Here is a 27296-nt window from a genome sequence, read left to right on the forward strand (position 1 = left end):
ATATGGATGTATGAGAGTGACATGTGAATGTGTGAACATGTGGCCCCCCACGTTGGGAAACTTGTCAACGGTGCAGGCTGAGTCAGCGTAGAAGCTGATGATTTTGGGTTAGGCCGAGAACAATTATCTACAGCATTCGGCTTAGAGATACAACAGCTTCATACAAATCTGAGTTTTCAGTTACTATAGTTAACAGTGAGCTTTCAAGCTGATCTAACTCCCTCCAGACCATTGTGGTATAGTATTAATATTAACTATTCTTTCGTTCCGGTTCATTGGGCAGGACTATGAAGTTCAAACAACACAAGCCCAATGTGATTGTTTCGAAACTGGGCCTACAGATAAGAGTGTTTGACTGGGTTTGGAGGCATCTATTTGTATAGGTATAGAAAGCTACGTTCTGAACAAGTATGGAGGGTTCAATGACTCCGAATAAGCTCAAAGTTTTGAGCTCATGTACGGAGAAACGACAAACCGTTGGGTAAGACGTCATACTCGGCAACGGTGTTTTGCAATATCAACTACGTTTGAGAAAACAACTGCAAAAGACCTGATAAACAGGTTATTAATATTATCCTGATTGAGATGTTGCATTTTACCCGGTTCTACAATGATGTTAACGTCGAAATCCCCTTTCCGTAGTGGGGTGTCTCCAAAAAGCGGATTTGGTCCATCGCCCCAGCAACGCGTTGACATAAACAACTTAACGCTTCCGCATCGCCAATCTCCAAGGCTATCCCGCATCAGGATCCTTCCAAATCAACCATAATAATAGCTCCATCAATGAGTTGAGCACCGAGCGTCTGCCATTTTGCTGTTACTGCTTCTGCTTTCATTATCTTTCGTGTATTACCAACGTCTCTTGCTACTGCGGTGTGAAGGTGCTCCGTTGCTCCCTGTTGTCCGTGCTCGTGCCTGGTGTCTCTCAACCGCGGGCGCACTGTTTTCACTATGGGAGAGGGTTCGGTACGTTGTTTACCCACCCAAAAACTTAAGACAGACACTCATCATACGTCTTCATAGCCGACTCGAACTTCAAAGATGAGCCGACTACCCGCGCCTTCTTCGTTGTCGATGTCAATAGGAGGAGGGGGTCTTACAGAATGGAGCGAGTCGCAACACAATGCTCGCATTGCCTCGACAGCGAGCTCTTTGTCCGCTCTGAAGAACCTCAAGCGCGAGATTCCTCAGCCAGGTAAACGCACCGCTGCGCATCTGGAAGTTTCTTCTGACATCATACAGCATCGCAATCCGATCCAAAGCGCAAACCTCTTTCTGACCGCGCCCTCGAGTATCCTTCAAAACCAACCACATATGGTGGCGGTGCAGCAGCCGCACGATCCAATGTGCGGCCTCAGAGTCTAGCGGGCATGTCTTCGGGGGTAAGTTCAGGTTTTTGTGACTTCAAGGTCTAGCTTCGGTGCCACGAGCACTCTTTGATTACAACAATTCGACTTTTCCAAGCGACATGACGACACGGATCCAGGGTTGAGACTCCGCTCCCAGCTGGGATTACAACGATGCTGTCCTGCCCAGTTGATGTAACGAATATGCGATTGGATGACACGACCGTCCATTTTTTGCGAGTTCAATATGGGTTCGCAGTTGCTGATTCAATGTCTCTAGCTCAAGCAGCCCTCGACTACCCAGTCACGATTCGGCGCGTCTACATCGATGGGCTTTAATAAAGCCACTCAAAACGGCGGTCGTTACGGCACGACGACAGCGACGACAACCACCACCACTCGAGTCAACGGAGTTAATGGGCGCCCTGCTCATGCCCGATCGAAGAGCCAAGCACCTCGCCCACGTACAGCACATGCCATCCGCGAAGAACAAAACGAGCCTCCACCCAGTAACGGTACGACAGAATTTCAACTATATTGTACTCCAGCATACGTTCAGCTCCCTCGACACAAGACAAGAATCTCACAGCCCGTTTCGGCCCTATCAACGATCAGAGACAGCTCTCTGACTTCGAGGTTCAATGATATGAGCCTCGAAGATGAAAATGAGCCCGGAAGTCAAGCGATTTCCCGCCCCCTGACACGCCAATCATCACAATCATCAATCACATCTCAAATATCCAACATTCCTTGCAAACGACGTGGCCGAGCTGGCCAGAATGACAAGAACGCCGCCTCTCGACAGGTGTCTTCAGAGCAGGCTTAGGGAGCTCCTCCGAAAGCACCGAACAATGAGCAGGTGAAGCGAAAGCTTGATCAGTTCGAAGAGTCGCTAGCTCTGTCACCTGTCAAGACCTTCCAATCCCCCGTCAAAGCACCATCCCCAAGCAAATGCTTTTTAAACAAAGATTCAAATCTGACATCATATGTAGCATGGGACGTCGACGGCCGAGTCGTGGATATGGAGTCCCAGTTTAAGGAACTCAAGGAGATGGTGAACACCACTCTCAGCGAACGAAAAGGACATGACGATGCTCTTGAGCTCGCTAAAAAACGAGGTATGTATTGCTTTGGGGGGTCCAAACTGGCTACTAACTCTACCTAGTACAAGAATTGGAAGGTGACAGAGAGAAGCTTGACCGGAGGAATGACGCTTTGAAGTCAGATCTTGACTCGGCAAGAGAGGAAGGACGACAAATTCGATACGAGATGGAGAAGCAAAAGTGGGAGTTTGAACGACAAGTGGACGACCAGGAACGAAAGAACCGAGAAAAGGTTGACGACATGTCAAGACAACACCGAGCAGCAGTCGACGAGCTCAGGAGGGAACTAGAGCGACTAAAGGATCAAGAGACAAAAGATCACGAGCAAAAGGTGGAAACCTTGACCAGACTTTACCACCAGGAATTGGCAGAAGAACGACAGAAGAAAGACCGCGAGATCCAAGAACTACGAACTCGAATGGGCAACGAGCATCAAGACATGGGTGTCGCTATCCAGAGGAAGGACCGTGAGCTTCAAGAAGCCAATTCTTTAGTGGAAAGTCTTCGTGGAGATCTCGAACGGGAACGCACCTTGAAGGGTAGCCTTCAAACCAACATTGCCGAACTATCAGCAGCCAACACAACCCTGGAGGCCAAGATCAACTCACTCAAGTCACACGTCGAATTTCTCGAATCCGATAACAAGGCACAGTCCGACTCATTTGCCAATATGGAAGCACGTCTACAAGAAGCCCTCCGTATAGCTGAGGAGGCCCAGCAGAAGCTCATCAAGGAGGAGACCGAGCGCCGAGTACTTTTCAACAAGTACCAAGAGCTCAAGGGCAACATTCGAGTCATGTGTCGTGTTCGACCCGCTCTGGGTAACGGCGAGGGGGAGGCAGCTCAGATGTCGTTCCCTGATGACAAAACCTCCTCTGAGATCGTTCTAGCTGGTCCCGAAGAGAAGAGCAGCCTGGGACAAATCACACGGAAGAACTATCCCTTCGAGTTCGATCGTGTGTTCGTTCCCGGTACCCAGAATCAAGAAATCTTTGGTGAGATTTCTCAGTTGGTTCAGAGCGCACTTGACGGCTATAATGTGTGCATCTTCTGTTACGGTCAAACTGGATCCGGAAAGACACATACCATGTCTTCTAGTGATGGTATGATCCCGCGTGCCACTCACATGATTTACGACACAATCACCAAACTCAAGGAGAAGTCCTGGGAGTACACCATGGAGGGTTCGTTTGTCGAGGTGTACAACGAGGAGCTCAACGACTTGTTGACACCTAACGATCGTGCTGCGGCAAGGAGGTTGGAGATCCGACATGACGAAGCTCGCAAGCAAACGACAATCACAAATTGCAAGTCAGTCCGCCTCGACAGCCCATCCAGCGTGGAGATGATGCTGGAGGAGGCGCAGAATAACCGATCCGTGGCTGCAACAAAGGCCAACGAACGGTCATCTCGATCTCACAGTATCTTTATCCTCAAGTTGATCGGAGAAAACGCCGCTACTGGCGAGCGATGCGAGGGTACCCTCAACCTGGTCGACTTGGCAGGTTCTGAGCGTCTCAAGCACTCACAGGCTGAGGGCGACCGTATGAAGGAAACCCAGAACATCAACAAGAGTCTGAGCTGCTTGGGCGATGTCATTGAGGCTCTTGGTCGCGGATCGGGCCACGTGCCATACCGTAACTCCAAGTTGACTCACTTGTTACAATACAGCTTGGGCGGCAACAGTAAGACACTGATGTTTGTCATGGTATCGCCGCTCGAGACGCATCTGAAGGAAACACTGACAAGTCTTCGGTTTGCGACAAAGGTATGTTTGTTCTCCGGCTATGATTGTAACAAAGCTAATAGGAACAGGTGCACAACACACATATTGGTACTGCCAAAGCCACCAAGAAGGTCCGCGATTCAACATAGGCCGGCCTATAGACTATCATGTGGAATATTGAGAAGACGTAGAAGTCTGACATGTCAATGCTGGAGTTGTGCTTTTGTTGCTTTTGAGTTGGGTCAATTCGGATAGCGTGGAATAGGGCGTCCAGGAACTGAAAGGTCTGGATAAGGAGTTGAGGAGCATATATGGTTAAGTGCTGTCGCCTACGGCCAGCTTATGATGTGTTTGTGTCAGGCGAGCAAGTAAACTTGATTGATTGAACGATTTCTGGACATTGGTTGGGTAGGCGAGGACATAGGCTTGCTGTGTCTGGAACGTCTATAGTGAAGATTGTATATATCGATACCTGAAATGTTTATGACCTGCATTGATCATCCTGATTGTAGGTACCTATTTATTAGTGATTGGGGTTGGTGGATGTCCCTTCCCGCAGCCAACAGTTAACCGCCGATGAATAAGCCAATCAGAGTTCAACTTCGTGCCTGTCGATCATCGATTGAGTTGGCCGCTTTCGTCCTCACATCTCTTTGATCTTGAAACCATTCTTTTTCCAACACAGTATTTTCTCTTTCATGATATCACGATCGCTTCTTTATCATTTCTCTGGTACAGCAGCTTCTCAATTGGATTGTTCACGGTCAAAGACCCACTAGAGTTTTCGAACAGCGCGTTACGAACCAAAGAAGCAAGGCATCGTCCCTGTTTCGGATCACTCACAGACCATTTGTCTCTCCCTCAGGTAAGTAACAGGGGAATTATCCTCCAAGCTTTAGGCTACCAAAATAGAGGCCTAAGTGCTGGTCCGAGTTAGGATAAAGGGACTAAGTTGTTTCGTCTCTTAGGCTTTTAGCGGCTCTCTTTCTCTCTCATATGCACGACACTTCACGCTCCACGTCTTCTCATCTCAACTCGTTATAATGTCAACAGGACTTAAAGGGTCAATCTGGGCTGTAGGAGGCCGCTCTCGCGTTCAAAATGCCCCCTCGGCACGCGCCTCATCTCAGCCATCGCGACCCCCGCCCCCACCAACAACTACCTCAGCACCAACTATCTCAGCGCCAACAGAACCGGCTGTGTCATTACCGGCTGTGTCAGTACCGGCTGTATCAGTACCGGATGTCTCAGCACCAGCTGTTTTACCACTGGCACCACTACCCAGCTCAAATCCTCCATCAACGCGCTTAACATCGTCTCAGGCTTTCCATCGCTTCGAACAAGCTTGTCAGAGACTGCGCTGGAAGTACGTCGACCTGCAGAACTCGTATCATCGCGCGCTGAACCCGGAGTCATCCGGATTTCCGGTGGGCGAAGCCGAAAAGAACTTCAAGGTTGACTTTCATGAATTTTACGTCTGGATCGAGCAAGCGCTCGTTCTTCTCCTTCTCGTATTCGACATCATGGTGCCGCAATCATCAAGAAGAGGAAGAGATGAGAAGCACCGCTATCATCATGACGTCCTTGCCACTTTGGAGAATAAGACAGGACCGCTGTACGAGGCGCTTGGGAAGGGAGAAGTGAACATGGCGCTCTGGAAGGCCAAGGAGCTTCGAAATCAGTGGAAGGACGTCAAGGATGGCAATGGCAAGGAGACGGCGCCGCTAAAGATGTACGACCTGACGTGGATCGTGACGCAAATTCTGGGTGGGTTGGAGGTTGGATATGGCCTTGCCTCGAGGAAGGTCGAGATGGATAACCGGGGCAGGTCATGGGCTGATGACTTTGATGATGAGGTGGTTATGGCTGAAGATGATCAGTGGGAGTGGATGGTTGAGCCCATGGATTGGGAGAGCGTAGGGGGGTGAAAGGATGTTTCTGACGGCGCAAAAATGGGAAAATCTTGGTAATTGGAGGCCAATCCACATGGCTTAGATTCCATAACAAAATCGTAGATAGCAGAAAACGGTTGTATACTCACTCGAAGGAATAGACAGCAATGAACACTTGAGACAACTTTAGCACAAGGAAATACAGCCACTTCACGTTCAATAAAGATAAAGCAACAACCCCAATGTATTTTCTATCAATTATCTACCCCCGTGAAGTTACATGTTCCAGATACAAATAAAAATGAATCAATCAAAGTAAGTAGAAAGACATCAAGTCATTCCAAGAAGGTAAAAAGAACAAGATTCCAACAGATCATCGCCTACTTTGTACGAAAACAACAGCTTACCATCCGAAACCCCAGCGCTTGCGGACATACGCAGGCTCACGGTAAGAAGGAGGCTCGTAAGCAGGAGGTTCGTAGTCGGGCTCCTTGATGCCGGTAGAAGTAGAAGCGGCATCGCTAACCTTGCTCGTAGTGAGGGTGGTGAATGAGGAGAAACCTGTTACTGCGTCGGCGCTTGACTCGAAGGAAAAGGTTGGCCAGCCGTTGTTTGCGGAGCTTGGAGAACCGAAGTCGTAGTTGTGAGGGTAACTTGGCTCCAAGGGGACAGTGATGGGTGTTGTTTGGGCGGATGCAGTGGATTGAGTGAGGGTTGTCTCGATGGAGGCTGCACCAGAGAAAGAAGTAGTCTCGGCTCCAGTAGCTGAGTCACCGGTAGTCTCAGATCCCACAGTGGTCGATAATCCAATTCCGGTGTCACCACTGGGCAAGGTAGTCTGCTCAACGACACCTGAAGTGGCAGAGATAACAACCGTTCCCCCAGAAAGAGTCGATGCAAATGATCCAGCCAGAGCAGACGAATCGACGCTCACATCAGCGGTGCTATGAACAATAGTTGTGTTCTCGTAGATGTGGGTATGCTGGGTCGATGTGCAATCCGAGGTGGTCGACTCTTCAACTTCAGCCGTACCGGTAGAAACTCCAGCGCTGGTGGTCTTGGGGCTGGAGTCGCTAGAAGTTGAATCAGTTTCAACAGCTGAAGTACCTGCAGAAAAAGTCTCGACGGTGCTGGCAGTTTCGACCTCGGTCTCAGAAGCAGTGGAGACATCTGTGCCAGAGGACGAGATGACCACTTGGGTAGTCTCCCCTGAAGCAGACTCGGATTCGGATGCAGATAAAGCCTCGGTACGAGTCAGGGTGATCGAAGATATCAGCTGAGTGAGACCAGTGGCTTCGGTTGTGACACCTTCAGTTGTCATAGAGCCTTGGTCAGTCTCGCTGCTGGAGCCCTCGACTTGAGAAGATGTTCCAAGGATCTCAGTGCTTCCCTCAGAGGTAGCTGGAAGCTCAGTAGAGTCGGTGGAGGCAGAGTATACAGTAGTGGTACTCTCAGTGATAGTGACTTGGCTGGTGAAAGTCGACTCCAAAGTAGTTGTGGAGGCTTGTTCAGTGACAATAGAAGTACCAGTCTTCCTAGTAACGATCGACCGACTCTTTTCGGGGACAAAGACATCGGTGCTAGTACTCTCAGTAGACGCTGACTCGGTACTGCCAGGGGCAGACTCCGAAAGTTGTTCGGTTGAAGCTTGGGTGACCTCAGAGGATCCGCTTGCCTCCGTGGACTGGGTAGTTCCAGATGCGAGAGCTGAAGATTCGACACTCGGAACAATAGTTGGCATAGTCTCAACATTTGTGAGACTTTCGGTGGTGCCAGATGCAAGAGCAGATGAGTCGGCGCTTGGGACAACAGTGGGAATAGTCTCCGTATCTGTGAGACTCTCAGTAGTTCCGATGCTGGTCAGAATCTCAGTAGTGCCTGAAGCAATACCTGAAGAGTTGGCACTAGCGACAACCGTGGGAATAGTTTCAACTTCGGTCAAACTCCCAGTAGTTCCAACGGTCGTCAAGATCTCGGTGGTACCAGAGGCAAGAGCTGAAGAGTTGGCAGTAGGGATTATCGTGGGAATAGTTTCAACATCCGTGAAGCTTCCAGTAGTTCCGATGTCAGTTGTGATCTTGGTGGTACCAGCAGCAAAAGAAGAAGAGTTGGCACTCGGAACAACAGTAGGCATGGTCTCGATATCTGTAAGACTCTCGGAGGTCATGGTAGAGTATCCATACAAGCTAGACTCCGACTCCGAGGTCTCACCAGCGAGAGCACTCGACCCAACGGTAACACCAGTAGATTCCGAAATGGTAATGGTAGTCTCGATGATAGAAGTAGAAGTGTATGAGCTAATCACGGCGCTAGTGTTGGCAAACTTGGTTGAGATCGAGGTACCAGAGACAGTGGGCAGAGAGATGATGTCGGTGGTGTCAATAGGAGAAGTCTCAGACAGGCTAGCCGAAGATACAGTAGGAAGCTCGATGAGTGAGGTCGTGCCGATGTACTCAGTCGAGGTACACTGAGATACGACGGAGTAGCATGACGAAGCACACTCGGTAACTGTTTCGGTGACAGTCACGGTGCTCTGAGCAGCAACAGCTGAAGCCCTGTACAAGTTAGTTTAATAACCTTCCCCAAGGACAGGAGACACGAACCAGAGCCCCGCGAGGGCCAAGCGAAGGAAGAGAGACATATCCAGGTCTCAAGAAGGGAAGCGAAAGTACGAAGTCCAAAGACGAGAGTAGGAAACGAGTGACGAAAAAGAGTGAGGTTGGTTTCACTTCTGAACAAGAAGATCTTAGCACTACAAGATTTCTTTGGAAACTCATGTCCCCTCTTTATACCTATTCTTCCTCTCCATGAGATGAGGCCTCGCACGAGTCCCGTTGCCATGTAACCCCTGACGAAGCATTATGCCGTGGTACCGGAGAGACCGTCATGAGTATCTTCACGGCGTTATTAGAGGATATGGAAAGCATGTGTTTATCCGAACTGTACGTTTCGTCTTGCCGTTGATTTAATTATCCTCCCGCTGAAATGCCCTTCGGCTTCCGGCAGTGCCATGATATCCATGCTTTTCTCCTTGAAATCAACATCAGCAACGGATATTTTCGTTACAGCTTATGCGTTATGCCGACCGATCCGTATCTCATTACGAGCATCCAAGTTTAGGTATCTGACATGAAGGTACCTGACGTCGAGATGGAAATTAGAATAACTAATGCCAGCTGGCACTCGAGAGTCAGTTCAACGTCTCACAGTTACAGCGCACATTCAGACTCATTAATTCCTGGCCTAGACCTTGACCCTTCTACAAAAGGTCTTTTTTTAAGCCTCGTCGACCTTCTTAATTTCCCATTGTGCGGGATCGTGAAGCCGAGCCTTGCATCTGCTGTGTTCAGGCGTGTTACACGAGCACAGACACATGCTTCATATCTACAACCTGATAAAGTACAGTGACACAAAACTCATCACCGAGGCCTCAGGTTTAGTCATTGTGTGCATGCATATTTAGATATGTGGCGTTGACAAACACGCGTATGACTAGGGCCGACGGACGGAAAGGTGCATACGTCCGCATAATAGGAGCGAGATGGATCGAAAAGGGGCGAGGATAAAGGCACTCCAAGGAATGAATAGATACGTATTCAAAAGGAAGGACAAAAGAAGACTTGGCGGTCAAGATACGGGTGTACGGCATTGCTGCTGAGCGAGTCAAACGCAGGTTATGGTTGTGGGTAGCCAGCCGAGACTGAGTGTCAGATGTTGAGCACGTTGCTGGGGGCTTGTAGAGTGTCACTGCATCGCTGGAAAACTTGAGATTAAACCTTTTTGTTATTTGTTCTGTCTCAGAATAATATAAGATGGCATAACTGTGGAGAGACTGCGTAGCATCATTACTCTTCAATCCTCATGGTGCATCTCGACTTAGATGGAAGCTCGCAGAACCTTGAAAGCATCCTCCCGGGAGCCGGTGAAACGAGCCTCGGCCGTCTTCCAGTTGATGACATTCCAGATGTTATCGACATAAGCAGCCTTTCCGTTGAGATACTATATTCATGTTAGTACTGCACCGAAGTCAACAAAACTGTACAACTTACCTGCAGGTAGTACGCATGCTCCCACATATCAACACCAAAAATGGGCACCTCCCCTCCTACAACAGGGTCTTGGTCCTTGGTCGTAACGATGCGCAAGCCCTGCGTATCCTTGACCAGCCATCCCCAGCCACTGCCTTGCAGACCTAGCAGCGTCTTCTTGAAGGCTTCCTGGAAAGCCTCGATACCACCCCACGTCTTGGAGATCTCAGCGCTGAGGGTAGGCGCACTGTCAGGCTTGGAGTCTGGGGAGCTGGAAGGGCTGAGGTTCTCCCAGAAGAGGGAGTGGTTGATATGACCACCGCCGTTGAACTTGATAGCGGACTGTAGGGCGATTTGACCGGCGATGTCGTTGGATGAAGTAGCGGTGGCGTAGTTCTTGAGGGCGGCGTTGAGGTTTGTCACGTAGGCTTGGTGATGCTTGGAGTGGTGGAGTTCCATGATCTGAGCAGAGATGCTGGGCTCAAGGGCCTTTACTGCGTTAGCTCGTGTTACAACTTTATGGTCAGAGGATAGGTGGTGATCTCACATCGTAGGCGTACGGCAACGCCGGAAGAGAGTAGGTTCCAACAGACATGGCTGAATAAGAGTGAATGTTATCAGAGACGATAGTATAAGCTTGGTCTTTCTCAGAAGGACGATCAGATTCAGCGTTGACAAGAGAGGAAGATGAGGAAGAGACGAGAAGGAGGAGGGGTAGAAGTGAGGTCTTTGGGAGGAACATGATTGCGTCAGAGTTTAGAGTTATTAATATCTCTAGTTAATAGACTGTATAGAGGGATAGGTAGTGGGTGATTGGAGAGTTGTCAGTTCCATCAAGGTACTTTCTTTGGAGTGTTGTTGTTTCGAGAGCATTTCCCCTCAAACTTGCTCACCCAGAAGTTACCCGATTCGGGAACACCGCTAGATGTTGGGGCCTTGTGATTGGTGAGTTTGTGTGAGCACGTTTGACGGCACAACCCATGACTTTTGGAATGAGAGACTATGAGAAAGATGCTAAAACAAGGGATCAACTATATGAATAGGCCAAAAGGGTGTCTACAAGTTATGGATTATTATCAAGACGAGTTCTCTCTTATCATTCTATCAAACCCATATTGGTATACTCTACAAATCTATATTCACCAAGCATCTACACAATCTCATACAATCAATCATTCAGCATCATGTGCGGTCCTGAGAATACAAACCGTCCTCGAGGGGGCGCTCTCGTTGCTCTCAATCCTCCGACTAACTCCATGTCATCAAGAATATGCGGTGATCTCGCCTTTCATACACCTGGCAGCCCAGCAAGTTGCAACGCGACACACGCAAGACTCACCCCAAATGACGAATGCAACATGAAGGGGTTCTCTGATTTATATGTTGTTATTCAGTAAGTGTGCCCTTACTCTGAGAGTTGACCCAATGTTAACATTGAGAAGTTCTAGTGGTGATCTGACGAGAAACGCAAGCGAATGTGGCTTATTTCGCCAATTCCCCCTCGAAACACCCCCAACATCAAATGACTTTGTCGAATCACAGCTCCAAGGTCCACTATCTCTTGAAGTCGGAGGCGACGGGATTATTGGTCGTCGCGTTTCGGTCTATTCGCGCCTCGCAACAGGACAAGACAGAATCGTGGCCGAAGGTATCGTCGGCTTCAACTTTATGAGCCAAGAATTACCCGAGGAAACATCTTGCCCATCATCACCATCATCGTCAATCTAGTAAAGAACCTCTATGGGCGGTCTAACAGTTTGAGCTGGCCTACAGGGTCAGACCCATCAAGGTTGTCCGGATGTGTACCGGGTGGATTGAAGTTTGCATGCATTATGTTATCAAGGTCCTCTTTTTTGCTGGCGTTATAAGTTGTCACTCTGCCCGCGTGGAAGATATTTATTGGAACAGGCAAGCGACCTGGGACGGAGTTCATTCGGCGTTAATCGCAACATACGGGGTACAATTGCTTTGTTATTATTTGTTGCTCACTTACTCAATGAGAATTACCATATTATCATTCCTGGTTAGATTGCCGCTGGTGATGAGGATATTCTGTTTTTGGTATACTCATCGCGAAGCATGGTGCACCAATAGCGATTCAGGTTCAGGAACATTGTTTTCCTTGGTCCCTGAATCAGGTACAGAATTTCCAAGGCGAGCCAAAGTTCCTTGATTAGGAAAGTTCCCAGTAAATCTGTCAGTGTCAGGGATCAACCGTGGTTCGAATGACGTTTCAACGCTGTTAAAAATAGCACAGATCAACATGGAGTACCACCTCCAAACACAACATCATTGTTCAACCTCCATCACGAAATCACCGAAATCAGATGTAAACAATGTAGAAAAGCATCAATTGTTCACTGACAACTCATGTGCTTTCTGCAATAGCTGTTAGCCACAGAGGCTACCTCTCACTAGGGAGATTCAGCCTACCAGACACAGCCACGCACAGCCACAAACAACACACCTCTCCACTTAGGCTTCCCTTCTCCATCATTATCATGGATCCCTAGCCGCCTTCGACCTTGGCTTGGTCGCGACTGCAAGCCGAGCCAAGATGAGAAAAAACCAAGCTTCCCGTCAGGCCCTTCTTGGCTTTGAATCATTCCTCATCATCCCTTCTCTACATCCCTGAATCACTTCTCCACAACTCTCATTTTATATACAGAATCCTCTATCCGTGTACAGTTCCAACTACGACGCTTCATTGTTCTTCGACACAAACCCCATTGTTCGACACCGCTATTTGAGAACACAATACAATGCCCTTTGTCGCAAATACTCCCGAGTCCTTTCTCAACCGAGCCGACTCTAAACTCGCTGATGGAACATGTCGCGGTATAACCTCCAACGGACGACCCTGTCGTCGCGCCGTCGCCCAGCAAAATCCCAAAACCGATAAGCGTGGACGTCCTGTCACTCCTGACCCGCGCGATGAAACCCTTTACTGCTGGCAGCATCGCGAACAGGCGAATATGTCGGCGCATTCGAGTCCTGGGCCCCGAGCCACTTCGACGCCGATTCTGGAAGGGCGCACAAGCTTGGATACGTTGACGGATAGATTGGGATTGGTAGACTTGCAAGAGAAGAGGAAGCATGGGAAAGAGAGGATTGATTCGGGTCGCAAACCAAGCGGCTCAAAACCGAAACCACAAGCAAAGCAATCTTTGCTCTGCTGTTTCTGCTTCTCGGTCCCTGCTGAAGATGATGAATCTTCACGGCCATCACGACCAGACCCACGTCCAGTTCAGAAAAACAACTCCATACCTGTACCACCTAAGCGCAACTCAAAGCAAAGCTTCACATCCGGCGCCAAGTCACCCCGTCGGCCTCGCAAATCAACAGGCTCGCAAACAGCGACCATCAAGGATTTCATCCCCGACTCTTTAGACGCCGCTACCGCCTCGTCGCTTATGGCCGAACTAGCCCGCCCATTCGGCAATGGAGAAGAGCCCGGCTTCATCTACATGTTCTGGCTCACTCCTACATCTCCGGTCGCATCTGCTGCGCCCGTTGACGCAGCGCGCTCACTCCTGTCACCCCCATCACCAAATCACCAGTCACGCTCTCGAAGCGCAAGTAATGCTGTATCGAGTTTCGCAGCTGCGAATGCATCAAAATCTGGAAGCACCATGCTTCTTAAGATTGGGCGCGCACAAAACGTACAGCGTCGTTTGAACCAGTGGCAGCGCCAATGTGGTCATGAAGTTGAGATTCTGCGATACTACCCCTACCTCCCAGGGTCGCAAGAATCGTCGGGTGTGGTCCCTCACATGACGCAGCATGTACACCGTGTAGAGCGTCTGGTGCACATAGAGCTTGCAGGCCTGGGACTCAAGGCGGATGCGGGTAAATGTGATGCTTGTGGTAGAGAGCATCGTGAATGGTTCGAGGTGGAAGCCACAAGAGAAGGCATCAAAGCTGTTGATGGTGTTATTAGAAGATGGATAGAATGGGACGAAACGAACCCATAGACTTGAATTATGTTACATATATAAGTATGCATATATAGCCAGCGTTGGTTCACATGAACAATTACACGAAGTTACGATCCACAACCACAAACCGTGAGAAATGTCACGTTCAACCAGACCCGAGTCTACGGTCTCGGTATCCATTATATATAAGTATTCCTTCCCTCCCGGTCTATCAAACAATCGCACCAATGCCATCTGCTCATGAATCGTGAGAATCTCCTCGATCTCGCCCCAGTTAATGCACCTCCTAACCAATTTCCCGTTACACAAATCGCACCTCGTCGAATAGACCTGCTCTGACCTGTACGAGAGCAGCAAGCTCAAAAAGGAAGGACTGTAGGATGATGACGTTTGTGACAACGTGAGAGACTGACACAGTTGTTGTGTTCTCTCTCTGCTCTTTAGGCTGAGGAGTTTCTGGTTCTGGAATTTCGGAACTTCGAGTTTTCGGTCGCGGAGTCTCAGGATAGGATTCTTCGACTTCACGGTCTTCGATCTCAGCATTCTCGGTCTCAGGTTCTTCAATCTCAGCACCCTTGGTCTCAGGTTCTTTGACTTCGGGTTCTTCAATCTCAATGTCCTTGATATTAGGTTCCTGTGCCTTGACCTCTGCGGGTTCAGAATCTTCTGCAAGACCCTCTGCATCCGGCTCCTTCGCCTCAGATTCCTTAGTTTCGGTTTCCTTAGCCTCAGGCTCTTGGGATTCTGGCTCCTTGGCAGGTTCACTTTCTTCGGTCCCAGCAGCTTCGATGGCCTCGGTGGTCTCGACGTCCTCGGTTTTTGACTCGCTTGGTTCAGCTAGCTCAGTCGATACAGGCGCAGCCTCGACTGGCTCGGTTCCGGAAACTTCAGCCTCAGTCGCATCACCTTCGGGCTTCGCCTCCTCATCGAGCTTGACCTCGGCGGGGGGTTGCTCATCTTGTTCAGTTGCAGAACCTTCAGGCTCGTCCTTCTTGGCGTCATGCTCAGTGGATATTTCCTCGGTAGATATTTCCTTGGTGGGCTCCTCTTCCTTCGTGATTTCGGCCGGTTTGGGAATTGTCTTTTTGTCAAATGTGACAGGAACAGGCTCAAGAACAGGCTCAACCTTGACTTCCGGCAATCCCACCTTCTTAGAGAGGATAGTTTGGTCCATAGCTGCAAACTCCGCCATCTGTCGAGCAAGCACCTCCTCCCTTGCCTTCTGTACTGAGTCGATAGTATCTTGAACCCTACCCGGAGAATGGCTTCGTCCCGGAGTGCCTCGTCCCCTACTATGAGACGCCTCCTTTGAAGAGCTTAGACCAGATTTTCCGGGTGTCGCATTTCCGCTTCCAGGAGGACGCCCAGGTTCCTTACGACCTCGCGGGCTATTGGAGCGGCTTGGTGTTCCCAATTCAGACAGGAGACGGTGCGCTAGGCCTTCCAATGTCGATGGACGGGAAGGCGACGTGCTGCGCGATGGCCCTTCAAAGCTGCGCCGATCAGGGGGGTCTTCACTTATTGGGGTCGGCCTTGGCGTAGGACCCGCGTGGTGTAACATTGCATCCGCAGTCCTGAAAGCGTCGCGCCGTTGTTGCACGAGCTCGTCAAAGCGAGGAATGGTCCTTTTGTAAGAAGCTACTTGCTCCTCCAATCGTCTGAGAACACCATAAACACGTGGTAATGAAGCTTCAGACCATTGCGGGCGTTGACGACATTGTCCCATAGCTAAGAGTTGTTTTTGCTCGGCAGTTGGAGACGGCAGGTCGTCGAAGTCTTCATCATCGTCGCTCTCTGCAGCTTCCTGACCTTCAGGCGTATGTTTTTTATCGGCCTCTTCATATATATAGGAGCCTGGGTTGCGTGTCAACCATCCTTCGATCTTCATAAAACCACAGATAGCCAAGTCAACAAGAGTCTCTGTCACTGAGAGATTTGTCTCTACTTGATTAACAAAGAATGTCTCCAGAAGGTCCAACAGCGAGTTGAGGAGAGGATCATCCGGCCGAAGAGTATGGTCTCCAACATCCTTAGGTGCGCCAGGGAGGCTGTCGGGCAACCGTTGGTTATTCGTAGATGCCCTCGGTGCCACAAGCTTCAGCGAGCAAGGATGGGCCTCAAGTTTAGTCATAGTATCTCGAAGGACGAGCTGATATACTTCATCAAAATCATCTTCGCCGCCTATTGTCCCCGCCAACGACATGAAGAACTCAACTTCTTGCTCTTGAGCACCAACAGTTCTCGTAGCATTTTGCACTGGTACATGATCGGTTCTCAGAAGAGTGATAATAGCATATCGATGATGTCGCTTGAGAATGGCTGACACCAATTGTAACGTAACATGAATAGTCTGCTGGTTCCGTGATCTCAGACACGCAAGAATGAGATCGACCAGGTTGAAGAGTAGAGGAGTCACGGCAGGTTCTGCCCTTTCCGCCAACATTGTGGCTAGATCCATCGACTTTCGCTTGCGAGCCTTACTGACAGACGAGCTGGATCCAGGTCGAGCGGAGGCAATATTATCAGGCAATGCTAGAAGATAGTGGAGAATAAGGTTGATCATGTCAGGGTGGTCGAGAGATTCTAGGATACGGCGAAGATAAGTTAAAACAGCGACTGATGAACCTCCGTCGATATCAGAGGACTCAAGCAGCGAGGGGTATCTAATCTGTCAGCAAAGCTCACAATGAAGAGTAGAATAGCTTACAATAACTGTTGTAAGAAAATGACTTGAAAATGCTCCAGCAGAGTCGACTTGACCTCAACCGACCGGCAGTGGTTCAGAACGTCTTGCCAGAACAACAGGTGTGATAGGAAAACTTCAAGATGAGATTGAAACTCGGGGGAGCATGAGCTAATCACCTCGTAGTTGGATGTAGGGTGTTCGTAATCGGAGAAGGCGAGAATAGGGGGTAGGTTGTGAGGAAGATGGTCAACGACTAGTTTACGGCTCAGTTGGCTGTACAGGGCGCCAAGTCCTGTCGCCATCAATGTTGACAGGTCGCTTTCGACAATCCATTGTTCCAAAGGTCCCGAACTCGACGCTGCTTCGATGATGTAGAGCAATCCTGTTCGCGCAAAGTCGCCGACCTTTCCCTCATGGTGAATGTAGTCCATGAGGATATAGAAGAGAGGAAAGTCGGCCTTTTGTGTTCGCCCAACAAAAGCATCACGAGTGTTGTCGTTCTTCTCCCTGTTCTGGAGCGCTACGCCGCGATGCGTCTTGAACCATGCTGGAAGAATACTAGGATCCAGGCGAATCTTGGTGGTGATATTAAAGGCAAGTTCGACGACGCGCGACTCGGTATCAAGGCCCAGTCGCACACTGTTCAGACCGGTGATTCGCACGAGGAGGTTTGTCAGACTGGCGGAGAAGGTCTGGTTTTCGACAAAAGCTTCCTCTTCACTTTCGATCAGAGTCGCAAAGAAAAGGACGGCCTCCTTAATGATCCATTCGTTATACGAGGTCGTGGCGATCTTGCCAATGGGAACGTAGATTTGCTTGATCGAGCAGTATTGGATACAGGGATGCGGTAACGGCCGTCGGCTCTCGTCGCTGAGGATGTTGGTGAGTTCTTGGAGGCGGATTTCCAGGGTTTCGGCAGCGTCGCTATCTCGAGACAAATTGGACGATGCTCTCCAGGCGGACTGCAGTGGTTAGTGCCTATCGGATGTGGACGACTTCCGCTGGTGTCTCACTAATAAGCGGCTGTATTGTTTTTCAAATCGGTGCAGTCGTTTCGCAGGATCCTGTCCAAGGTCCTTGCGGGAGCCCCCAGACGAGAGAGGGCTCAATAGGCGCGACCACTATGCAAGACAATTAGCAGGTCGTCCTGATTGCAGAGACCGATGGTGACAAGACACTCACGAAATCCATGACGGTGTTGGATTCATCTCCCGGCGACTATAGCTAGGAAAATAAGGTCACCTTGACCACATAACGGCACCGCGCAGATTGGCAGTAAGTTGTTGGGTTGAGAGCTGTCGTCCCCTGTGTCGTTACAGTACCTAAGGTACTAGACAGACAACTGAGTGGACATGTGGCGTGACGTTGTGTGGCTTTGCAGGGGTGTGGCTAGTGGTTCAGGGTAGGAATTGCGACCCCTATTCTTCGGACAATGATTCGAGGCGAAGATGTTCGATTAAGAAAACATTCGAAAGAAAGATTTCTTCATGTTCTTTCGAATTCATTTTATTTCTCTAACCTTGGGTGTTTCCGTGTATGATAGCTCAAGAATCGCACTCATCATCTGCCAGACAATTCAACACTTGACTGCGAATTGCACTAATCCAAACCGAAATGGAATACTGGTACAAAAACGTGAACAACAGCATTATTCACTGGGATCGGACTTGACAAATGAATTTGGCTTCTTTGAGACTAAAGACTAAAACCACAACTTGTTAACTTTCATGGCATGAAAACCAGAGCCCATGGGCAATCTTCCGTTACACCGTAACCAGCATCATTTCACATCCTTCTCAACCTTCACACAACTGACGAAACGATCCATTGTTGACTGCCGACCGTTGACGGTATGAAAAAGTTTCCGAAATTGCACTTTCTCAGATACTTTCCACCAGGGCTACATATGCCCGAAGTGATCGTGACAGTACTCTCGCTGCCATAGACTAGTCCACGTTGTCAACGTTGCCTCCGGTATGGCTCCTCATGCTTGTCACTCGACGATGTTGACGCTCGCGCATAAGTTCCAAGGAAAGATCATTGCAACGATTTTCCAAACGGTTGACTCTTTGCAGGAGCTTCGCCAGAGACCCCTCCTCAATTCTTTTGACGTGCCAAGCAACGTCACGTCGAATCTGCTCGTTGTTTCCGTTCAAACGTTCCTTATAATGCTTCAATTTGTCTGAAAGGAGGGAATTTCGTTCATCCAAGACTTTGGTCATTTCAGCAATCTTGTTGTCCATGCGCTCTGTAGAACGGCGAAGGAAAGTCAAAAAGCAACGGTCGTACTTGTCTTCACGCGCGTAGTAGTGGCGATCCTACACAATATTAATGAGCTTCCGAACAACGAAGACGATACCAACTGGGAAACGAACCGGAAGATGACGATGTTTACATTTGGGCTTCACAACCTGAGGAGCAGGGCCATTCTCGTTTGAACCTGATGGGTCGCCGCCAGAGGGGGTTGTTGAGCTTTGAGCCGGGGCAGCGTGATTGTTCTGAGTTGAACTCTGGGCTTGGGCCAAAAATTTGCGCATAGCTTCCTTGTCCCTGCCCAGTCTTCTTCGCTTTTTAGAAGATGGACGGGGGCGAGACATCTCGGTGGTAACGTTCAAGTGTCGGCGTTGGGTGTTGCGACCTGTCAAGGGGCTCGGATGTGGTGATAGACTTGGGTTTCTTTTCTTCTTCTTTTTGTTTTTAAGACCTTAGGAGATCGGTAAACAGATGGAAAGCCGTGGAAAGAATAGACTATTCTATTTTGAAGGGGGAGGGTACCGGGAAGTGCTGATTGTACACTTCGCTGCCAGTTGCTGCCAGTGGCTGCCAGTTGCTGCCGGCTGCCAACGACCGGCATCCATTTACCTTGATTGTTTTTACACTCTGAACTGCATCTCCGCTTGCGCCCGCAACAGGACCACCTCAGGCAGCAGCTGAAGGCACTGGCACTGGCGCGCACGCGAGTGTTTGCAGGCCTTTCATTCACAATCACTCGCTCGTTCGGCTGCCTATAAATACCCTCCTCCCCCTCCCCCTCTCCTCATCTTCTTTTCTTCCCTTCATCATCCTCACTTCTTCTTTCCTTCAACTTCACCTTCACCACTTCGATCTATCACAGCTCTCTCTCCCAAGATGGGTCAACTCAAGCTGACTCTCCGCCAACGTGCTGCTCTCGCTGCTGCCAACAGTCAGGCTGCTACCGCTTCCCAACTCACTCCCCCAACGGTCAGTGTTTGGAGCCAAGTGGTCTCCAGCTACGGATCTAGCACTAATACTGACAGCACAGAGTGATGTCAACATGGATGGCGTGGAGACGCATCCTCATCAGGTATGTCTGCTTTTTCTTTTCTCATCCACCCTCGACTGCACTTCCCTCGGAGCCTCCTCTTACCCGCACGAGAACCGTAAGGCCTTTAGCTGTGTTGATGATGCTTCTTTGAGCATCTCCAAGCCCAGCTTGGATCTACAGCTTGAGCGTCTTCCAGATGCTCGAAGTCAAACCCTAGATATCGCTCGGCTCGGGGCGGTAATTCATGTTCCCCATGGAAACATGTTTGTTCCGTCGAGGATCAGGATATCTTTCAGGCTCAGCCTGGATCCCCCTGACTTTGAGTATCGTGGGTCTCGTCCAGTTTATTATGGGCGTACAGCTCATACTGTCTTTAAGATTCGTCTTGGACTTAGGTATTGCTTCGGCATATCGCATGGGGGCTGCCAGCAGGTCATCGACTGAAATGCGCTGGGACTGGAAAGCAGGGTTCAGTAGTTGCGGCACGAGAGGACCCAAAGTGCATATCGAGGTGCAGACATACTCAGCTTAGAACCCTTAGCTGACGGATGTGACTAGCAGAAATATACCCTTGACCAAGCCGCTACCTCTTTTGAGATCATGCAAATCAAGACGCAGCTTGAGAAGTATGGCGAGGATATTGCCGAGAACGAGGCAATGGTCACAAACACCGGCAACAAGGTTGAGCGTCTTGAAGGTGATATCGAAGCGGTGGACAAAGCAACTGGGAACAGGTTCCTCGACGAGGAAATACTCCGCCAGAAGCTGTCCGATCAGGTGGAAGATTCACTTGATGAATTTTATGAGTTCAAGAAAGAAGTAAGTAAACAGGCTTGAGCTTTTCCATGGGACCACGGGCTAATATTTTGACTCTTGTCGCAGATGGACAAGAAGTAGGGGATCTTGACCAAGACAAACCATCTCCTGAACTTACAGGTTGCTTGCCTAAGCACCGAGCTGGCTGATACGCAGCGACGTCTCGCAAACATCGAGTCATTTATACTCGCAACTCATGGGCCAGAAGTGCTGAACAGCCACGAGGTGCCCGGGAATGAATCCATGTGTTGTAAATAATTGTACTGAAGGACAAGAACCGTTCACAGTGTAGCTGATGCTGGAGTGTCTTGAAGTATTTCGGTCTGGGGAAATCACGAGAGCGTCAGGGTACGAAGTCGATGATAGTAAATGGCATGATTGGTTTTGCTTCCTGTGCTGCAGCCGAGCTCTTTATGTTTGAGAATCTGTCTATCTGACAGGTTGTTATTGTGCCTTATGGTAGTGCCTACTTACCCACCCAGCCAGCTAGATAGATCATAGATCCGACGGTCAAGGGAATGAGGGAGAATCTTGTAAGCTCACTGAGTATCACCACTTCCTCGACGGCCTACCCCATGGCTGACCTCCCATCACTCAGTCCGGCACATCGGGCGGTATACCAGCATGATCTGCAGGAACAATGAAGCACTCTTTGATCATCAGTCAGTCTTACCGTATCGTCACCAATTAACCTCTACTGGCATCATGTTTCCTTTGCTAAAACTCGCCGCGGCAGTTAGCTGTGGTGGTTGACCTCTTAAGCATTACAGAGGGCACAGGTCATCGCGACTATAAAGAACACCACAGTTCAACAGATAAAGGACTGTAACAAGGGCACTACTTTTATTCACTACAAGCGCTACCCAACAGCCTAGCCTGCCGAAGTTGAACCAATAGCCACTATCTTTCTACCATGGTCATAGATCACCCATTCCAAATCAGCCAAAATCTCCATCCCAGCACGGATCATGCCCGTATTGCACTCATCTGGGGCTTGTCGGATCACCATTGCTGCCGCTGCCGCTGCTACCACCACCGCTGGCCCTGGTGCGACTCGCCCAGATGTGCTTGACTCGGTAGGAGTCCATGGGTGGAGATGCGTACTCTTCGCCGCTCGACTGCGTAAAGCCGCTGATGTTACTAAGCATGCTTGAGCTGCGTCCTCGAGAACGAGTCATACGCGGCTCGAACGGTGGGGCGGTTGGGGGAGGCTGCCACGGGGACAGGGACGGGAGCGTAGGGGCAGAAACCGATGGGAGCATGTTGTCTGAAGCGGTCCAGTGTCCAGTTGGGTAATGAGGAGGAGCCGTGGGATCAGGATTCCAAGTACTCGAAGTCGTAGGCTGGAAAGGTGGGCCAAGGTGCGGGTGACCCGCGTCGAGAGGAGGCATCATGTCGTAGGGCATGCCATTGCCTGAGCTCATGAAATCGTGCATGCTCTGCAACTGCATTTGAAGATGTCGAATCTCTTCGCTCTTACCAGCATTATTGGCACGAACATGGGCCAGTCGCTCGTTGTAGTTAGCTTCGATACCAGCGACATGGCCCTGCCAGTGAGAACGCTCCTGATTGCGTCGCTCTGCCTCGTCCAGGCCACGGTTGTTTGCATCGGCGATGTTGGCAAGCTCGTTCTCAACCTTGGCAATACGTGTGGCAACCTTGTTTCGACGAGTATTAAGATTCGACTTCTCGACTTCCTTGGCTTTGATCTCCTTCTCCAGTCCAGCTTTGTATTCCTTGAAAGCCTTCTGTGCTGTCTCAAAAACTTTCTTCTCGCTACTGTACTGCTTCTCAACCTTCTTCTTACGTTCGGCAAGTTCAGGAGCAGTGTCAAAGTTCTTCAGTTGCTCAGTAAGCTGCTGGGTGTCACGCTCTGCTTGGGCCTTCTGGGTTTCTTGCTGACGAATCTTCTGCCGATACTTTTCGTCGTGGTTTCCGGCCGAGGAGAGCTGATTGTCCGTTGCCTCATTGTCCTTTCGCAGAGTGTTGGCGCGGTTCTTGTATTCCTTTCGCAGATTCTTGAGACGGAGCTTTTCTTCGCTAAGTTTGGCTTCAACTGCGGCAATTGATGTTCGTAAAGTCGTAGCAGGGGAGTCAGGGTGAAGAGATCGTTGGCCGTTAGCAACAGGTGGCGGAACGCCATCTGTCTCTCGTTGAGTGGCTTGAACGGTTCTGATACTGGTTGAGAACAGAACCTCGTCAGTTTGACTGTCAACAAATTCACAGACATATTTAGACGCAGGCCTGAGTCCGTAGATATCGCCCGTCCATCTCACGCCTCCCTGAGACTCTTCGGGAGACTCGTCGATCGGGAACATGCGTGTAGGTTGCCAAACAGCGTTGTTAACTCTGACATAGAATGGCTTCGAGGTATCGATATTGGCTGGTCTGGAATCCTCGCCCGATGATTCAACCGAACGGGTCTCATCGTCGTCGATTTCGGGAAAATAGCTAGTGTTAAAGCATACTTCGTCGCTGCCAATGTAGGAAATCCAAATTTGGTTGGGCTGATTGTTGAACGGAGCATTGCCAAGATTGTGAATGTCGGTAGCATTAGTCCCTGCTGACTCTGAAGCCGCATGGGACAGCTCATACTCCTTCACTACCACAATTTTGGTACTTGCCAATGCCGCCCATAAGGGCTGTTGAAGACGAACTTGAGTGCTTTGCTTTCTTCTTTTTTTGCTTGTGGGTACCGTAGACGTGGACGATAATCCTGTTTCAGTATCAGGCGTTGCGAATCCTCCTTCATTGGCCGTGTCTCCAGCCACGCTTGGTGGCTTTCCGGCCTCCGGGTCGCTGGCGCCAACTAAAGCGTTGGCCTTTTCACGCCTCAGATACCATTCTCGGATGTATCGTACGATGCCTTGAGTCAGAATATGTATAGCTAGAACACTTCGGACCCAACCATAGGCACTCATTTTATCGTATGCGCTGGAAGCAGAATCAAGTGAATTGCTGAAAACATGGGGTAGCCGCCAGTGCTCCGGTATGTGTCGAGCCACACGACCCCAATGGGCCTTGGTCCCCCGGAGCAAATGGTGGCCTATCACCCATGTGAAGCAGGTGGTAAGTCCCCTGGAGGTTCCATCTCTTGCACTCGTTCCCCCTCCTAAAGTGATAGCAATAACTGGCTTGGCAAAATCCAAGATAGCATCTTGGATTGGACCCCACAGAAAGAGCCATATCAGAAGGAAGAAAAAGTCGACGCATAAAACTGTCACAAGAGAGGGCATGGTGGAGTTGCCGTCAAAAATCTCAGCAAGGTTGATGTTCATGCCAGAACTGGTGGTGACGGGAGGAACAAAGGTAAGGAACGTAAAGATGGTGTATATAACGGTAAGTGAGAGCGATGGAACATGCATCAGAATGATAAGAATAGCGAGCGTGTCCTGCATAGGGAGCGATTTGAGAACAGTGGTTGCGAGGTCGAACGGTCCAGAGTCGCGGTGGACATCAGCGTTCTTCATGGCATTGACATCGATCTGGCGATGGCCAGCGTCGACACCACTAAGGCCGTTGGTGTTGGATGAATCGGAAGACATCTCGGAGACAGCGTCGAGGGAGGAGCGGCGGTTGTCGTCGGTTCGGGAGTCGTTGGATGCATCATAGACACTCTGCTTGTACGGGCTGTTGGCATGACCATTGACAGGCGTTGACTGTCCAGGGGCTCCGGAGGCACCTTGGTCAGATCGTCGGGCAGGGCTGTCGAGCTGCCCCGAGCCCTTCTTGTCGTTGGAACGCTTTGCAGGACCTACAAGCCCATTCTCATGGCGATTGTCGCGATGGTTGGCGGCACCTTGCTGTCGCTTACTCGAACCTGGAGCGCGAGGCATGCGCAACGACTTGTCTTGCTGCCACAGTCTGTCGAACCCGAGAACCACGTGGGAACAGGGCCGGCAGCCGGGACAAGCCTTTCAAAGTCAAGGGCTTGGTACTGAAAGTTGGCGACTCGAGCGATATGGCGTCTCGGTCGTTTTTTTAACACGATGCGACGGGTAGAAGAACGGATCTCGGGAAGATAGAAGGTAAAGTTGGGAGGCGGGCCGTTGCGTCAAGAGAGTTCGAGGCCGACATGTGCATTCGAATTGTGAACGGTCGTGGAACAAGACACGACAAGACAGGACAAGGCTATGATCAAATGATAAGGGCGACGACAGAAGAGGGGAACTACCGTCAAGTTAACTTCAACAAGCAAAACCTGCTAAGATCGGCCGGGGGGCCGCAGAGAGCAGGTAATGTTGCAACGAGTTTTGACTGGTTACGACGTGGTTTACAGTGGGATTTTGGAAGTGGATAGATACAAAATATTGGACGGCAAAGGAAGAAAAAAAGGTAATGCAAGGTAGGGTTGTTGGTGGTGGAGGTAAGGAGATTTTTTGGCTGTCAAAGCCCGGCTCGTGCTTGTGGAAGAATCGAGGTATTGAAAGAAACAGAGAGGAATGGAGTGGCCGAACGCAAAAAGGATAATGGAAGGATGGACGGGAACGGGAATAGCGGGGGACGGAGGCTCACACTGTGCACTGCGCGGCTGTTTCTGACGTTCTAAGAGTGCTGGAATCCACTGTAGTCTTAGTGGCTCGCATGATCTCAAAGCTCTAGCTGCCAATGGATGGCACTTTGAGACGCATGAGATGGGGCGCAATTGGGGCAGTTGGGGCCAGCCTATTCCAAAGTGCGCGCTAAAGGCGCGTCAAAGGGGATCCGATATCAGTGGAGTTGTGCTGATGAGAGCTGAAGTTGACAAAGGTGACCCTGTTATAGTATCTACACACTCCCTTACTCTTAACGATGGCTTCGTTCTAAATGTCTAGATCTTCAAAGTGGATCGTCTACCAGATAAGATTCCGCTTCTGGGAGATTTTGGCGTCTCGAAATGCCAACGGATCAGGTACCCAGGAACAAGGTTGAGTTGGTCAAGATGAGGCGCTATGCTGGGCTGCTTGGCTGGTTTGTCTACAAGTCAGCGATCTGCCTATAGACCCGTCATAACACTCATTGAGTTTGCCATTACCTTTAGAATGATCATCAGGTTTAAGACTTCAGCTTGTAAAAGCCTTTGCTAGCAAATGCGCCGTCATGAGTTTTTCTCAAGTAAAAACAACCGACAATTGAAGAGGAGTCACATGCTCCACCATGAAACACACCGTGCGCTGTACTGTGTGAACCCTGCTTTTTAGCAGAGATGAGATGAGGCGAAAGAACTCAAGTAATTGGCAGGAACTAAAGTCTTTGTCCACATTCGTCACAAAGACCTGAACTGAGTGACTCCAACAAAACGCTGACAGTTCTTTTCAAATCTACCCCTTTGATAGCCCGATACCCAATGGCTGTGTCCGTTTCCTGCAATTGACCTTCATCTCGATAGTACATCAACAATATGAACAAATGCAACACATCGCGTGCGCACGCCATCGCTTACAAGCTCTGTTAGACGAGCCAGCATTGGCCAGGGTTCACCCCGGTTCTGCCGTGCTGCTCTTACTGTACATAGTAGGGCTTCTCCGCAATGCAAAGGAAAGGACCATCACCAATTCCAGCCTCATCTTACGGTAAATCATCACTACTGTACTCTAACTTAGTACTGTATCAAGGCAAACCCTTTCCTCGGTACACTCCGATAGACACATGTCGGATCAAGATGGACGAATCAGGCAGGCAATCGCCTCCAAAGGTTAATCTCTAGGCTGTCGTCCTCTGAGATTTGGAACTGCAGCCAATACCTTGGAAGAGAATTCGCTGACGTCGTGGGCGTCACGGGCTGCCCATTGTGGGAAAGGCTCTGAGTTGGCTCAAGGGGAAAGATTTTAGAACAACATGGGTTGGTCAACTATGTCCTAGGGTCCTCAACCTGCACGACAAGGGCACGGCGAAGACACAGAGTTGCAATGAGACAACGGAACGAAGCGACTCTTGTTCCCAAAGTTTGACCTTTATATGGAAGCCTCTACAGTCAAGCCGGTCCAAAGACTGCACATCATGCTGCAAGGTTCCACGAAGTTTATCGGAATTCCTCAACTTGACCAACAACTAACAGTATTATTTCCCGACTCACCGATAATGATCAACTCCCCGGGACGGTACTTGAGTCATTAGACTCAGTCCAGGATTTACTTTCGGCAGTTTTTCTTGGCCCGTTTTTTGGTCTAATTTGATGTCCCGCTTTTATCATGCCCTTTTGCAACGATCAAGAACGAGCTTCGTCTCGATATGGATAAAAGCCGATGGAGGGCAGCAATTTTGAGCTTGGTTACATCGAACGATTTGCATGCTATTCCCTGGCAAATGCATACCATTTCTTTGATATACTCCACCTACGCGGAATGAAGCTGTCGGACCGTCGATAACGCGAGGGACAAGATACTGCACAACCAGACCAATACATCGTCTGTCTATTTTTGACGCTGACCAGAATGCTCGAGATAGCGGTTGTGGACATCAACACCAATGAAGCCCCTCTTGCGTGTGTCGTCAG

The 27296-nt window shown here is 49.8% G+C and overlaps 7 protein-coding genes across 7 annotated transcripts; 4 read left to right on the plus strand and 3 right to left on the minus strand.

The window, feature by feature from the left end:
* Positions 1–5218: 5218 nt before the first annotated feature.
* B0J16DRAFT_314808 (uncharacterized protein) lies at positions 5219–6103 on the plus strand (the record flags this gene model as incomplete). The annotated part of the gene is made up of 1 exon (XM_046125216.1): positions 5219–6103. The coding sequence occupies one exon, from the start codon at positions 5219–5221 to the stop codon at positions 6101–6103; it is 885 nt and encodes a 294-aa protein (XP_045990137.1).
* A 3707-nt stretch (positions 6104–9810) lies between these two features.
* B0J16DRAFT_367575 (Manganese/iron superoxide dismutase) lies at positions 9811–10892 on the minus strand. The gene is made up of 3 exons (XM_046130142.1): positions 10643–10892; positions 10117–10584; positions 9811–10066 (listed from the first exon to the last, which is right to left on the minus strand). Exons 1-3 carry the CDS (start codon positions 10835–10837, stop codon positions 9944–9946), a joined length of 786 nt encoding a protein of 261 aa, XP_045990138.1. The 5' UTR covers positions 10838–10892; the 3' UTR covers positions 9811–9943.
* Positions 10893–11173: 281 nt separating this feature from the next.
* Positions 11174–12113, plus strand: B0J16DRAFT_330489 (uncharacterized protein). The gene is made up of 2 exons (XM_046126470.1): positions 11174–11488; positions 11538–12113. The coding sequence occupies exons 1-2, from the start codon at positions 11280–11282 to the stop codon at positions 11821–11823; spliced, it is 495 nt and encodes a 164-aa protein (XP_045990139.1). The 5' UTR covers positions 11174–11279; the 3' UTR covers positions 11824–12113.
* A 450-nt stretch (positions 12114–12563) lies between these two features.
* Positions 12564–14202, plus strand: B0J16DRAFT_39664 (meiotically up-regulated gene 113-domain-containing protein). Its single transcript, XM_046132282.1, has one exon. It carries the CDS (start codon positions 12858–12860, stop codon positions 14067–14069), a length of 1212 nt encoding a protein of 403 aa, XP_045990140.1. The 5' UTR covers positions 12564–12857; the 3' UTR covers positions 14070–14202.
* B0J16DRAFT_280227 (Retinoic acid induced 16-like protein-domain-containing protein) lies at positions 14071–18016 on the minus strand. The gene is made up of 4 exons (XM_046123894.1): positions 17902–18016; positions 17733–17840; positions 16741–17681; positions 14071–16696 (listed from the first exon to the last, which is right to left on the minus strand). Exons 1-4 carry the CDS (start codon positions 17908–17910, stop codon positions 14335–14337), a joined length of 3420 nt encoding a protein of 1139 aa, XP_045990141.1. The 5' UTR covers positions 17911–18016; the 3' UTR covers positions 14071–14334.
* A 1832-nt stretch (positions 18017–19848) lies between these two features.
* Positions 19849–20902, plus strand: B0J16DRAFT_378951 (uncharacterized protein; the record flags this gene model as incomplete). Its single annotated transcript, XM_046130959.1, has 4 exons — positions 19849–19941; positions 20003–20044; positions 20564–20824; positions 20888–20902. The coding sequence occupies 4 exons, from the start codon at positions 19849–19851 to the stop codon at positions 20900–20902; spliced, it is 411 nt and encodes a 136-aa protein (XP_045990142.1).
* Positions 20903–21648: 746 nt separating this feature from the next.
* Positions 21649–24833, minus strand: B0J16DRAFT_39871 (uncharacterized protein). Its single transcript, XM_046132408.1, has one exon. The coding sequence runs from the start codon at positions 24655–24657 to the stop codon at positions 21805–21807; it is 2853 nt and encodes a 950-aa protein (XP_045990143.1). The 5' UTR covers positions 24658–24833; the 3' UTR covers positions 21649–21804.
* Between the last annotated feature and the right edge of the window lie 2463 nt (positions 24834–27296).

This window comes from Fusarium flagelliforme (assembly GCF_020744385.1).
Source record: "Fusarium flagelliforme strain FIESC 12 MPI-CAGE-AA-0113 chromosome Unknown B0J16scaffold_1, whole genome shotgun sequence".
NCBI lineage: Eukaryota > Fungi > Ascomycota > Sordariomycetes > Hypocreales > Nectriaceae > Fusarium > Fusarium flagelliforme.

Bases quoted from the DNA above. Each gene is read 5' to 3' on its own strand.
- B0J16DRAFT_280227 (XM_046123894.1), bottom strand. The intron at 17,682-17,732 runs GTGAGACACCAG...TAACCACTGCAG, and splicing joins AACAATACAGCCGCTTATTA to TCCGCCTGGAGAGCATCGTC. The intron at 16,697-16,740 runs GTAAGCTATTCT...CTGACAGATTAG, and splicing joins ATTTTCTTACAACAGTTATT to ATACCCCTCGCTGCTTGAGT.
- B0J16DRAFT_330489 (XM_046126470.1), top strand. From the start codon at position 11,280: ATGTGCGGTCCTGAGAATACAAACCGTCCTCGAGGGGGCGCTCTCGTT. The intron at 11,489-11,537 runs GTAAGTGTGCCC...AACATTGAGAAG, and splicing joins GATTTATATGTTGTTATTCA to TTCTAGTGGTGATCTGACGA.
- B0J16DRAFT_39664 (XM_046132282.1), top strand. From the start codon at position 12,858: ATGCCCTTTGTCGCAAATACTCCCGAGTCCTTTCTCAACCGAGCCGAC.
- B0J16DRAFT_39871 (XM_046132408.1), bottom strand. From the start codon at position 24,657: ATGCCTCGCGCTCCAGGTTCGAGTAAGCGACAGCAAGGTGCCGCCAAC.
- B0J16DRAFT_367575 (XM_046130142.1), bottom strand. From the start codon at position 10,837: ATGTTCCTCCCAAAGACCTCACTTCTACCCCTCCTCCTTCTCGTCTCT. The intron at 10,585-10,642 runs GTGAGATCACCA...AACGCAGTAAAG, and splicing joins CGTTGCCGTACGCCTACGAT to GCCCTTGAGCCCAGCATCTC. The intron at 10,067-10,116 runs GTAAGTTGTACA...ACATGAATATAG, and splicing joins AGCATGCGTACTACCTGCAG to TATCTCAACGGAAAGGCTGC.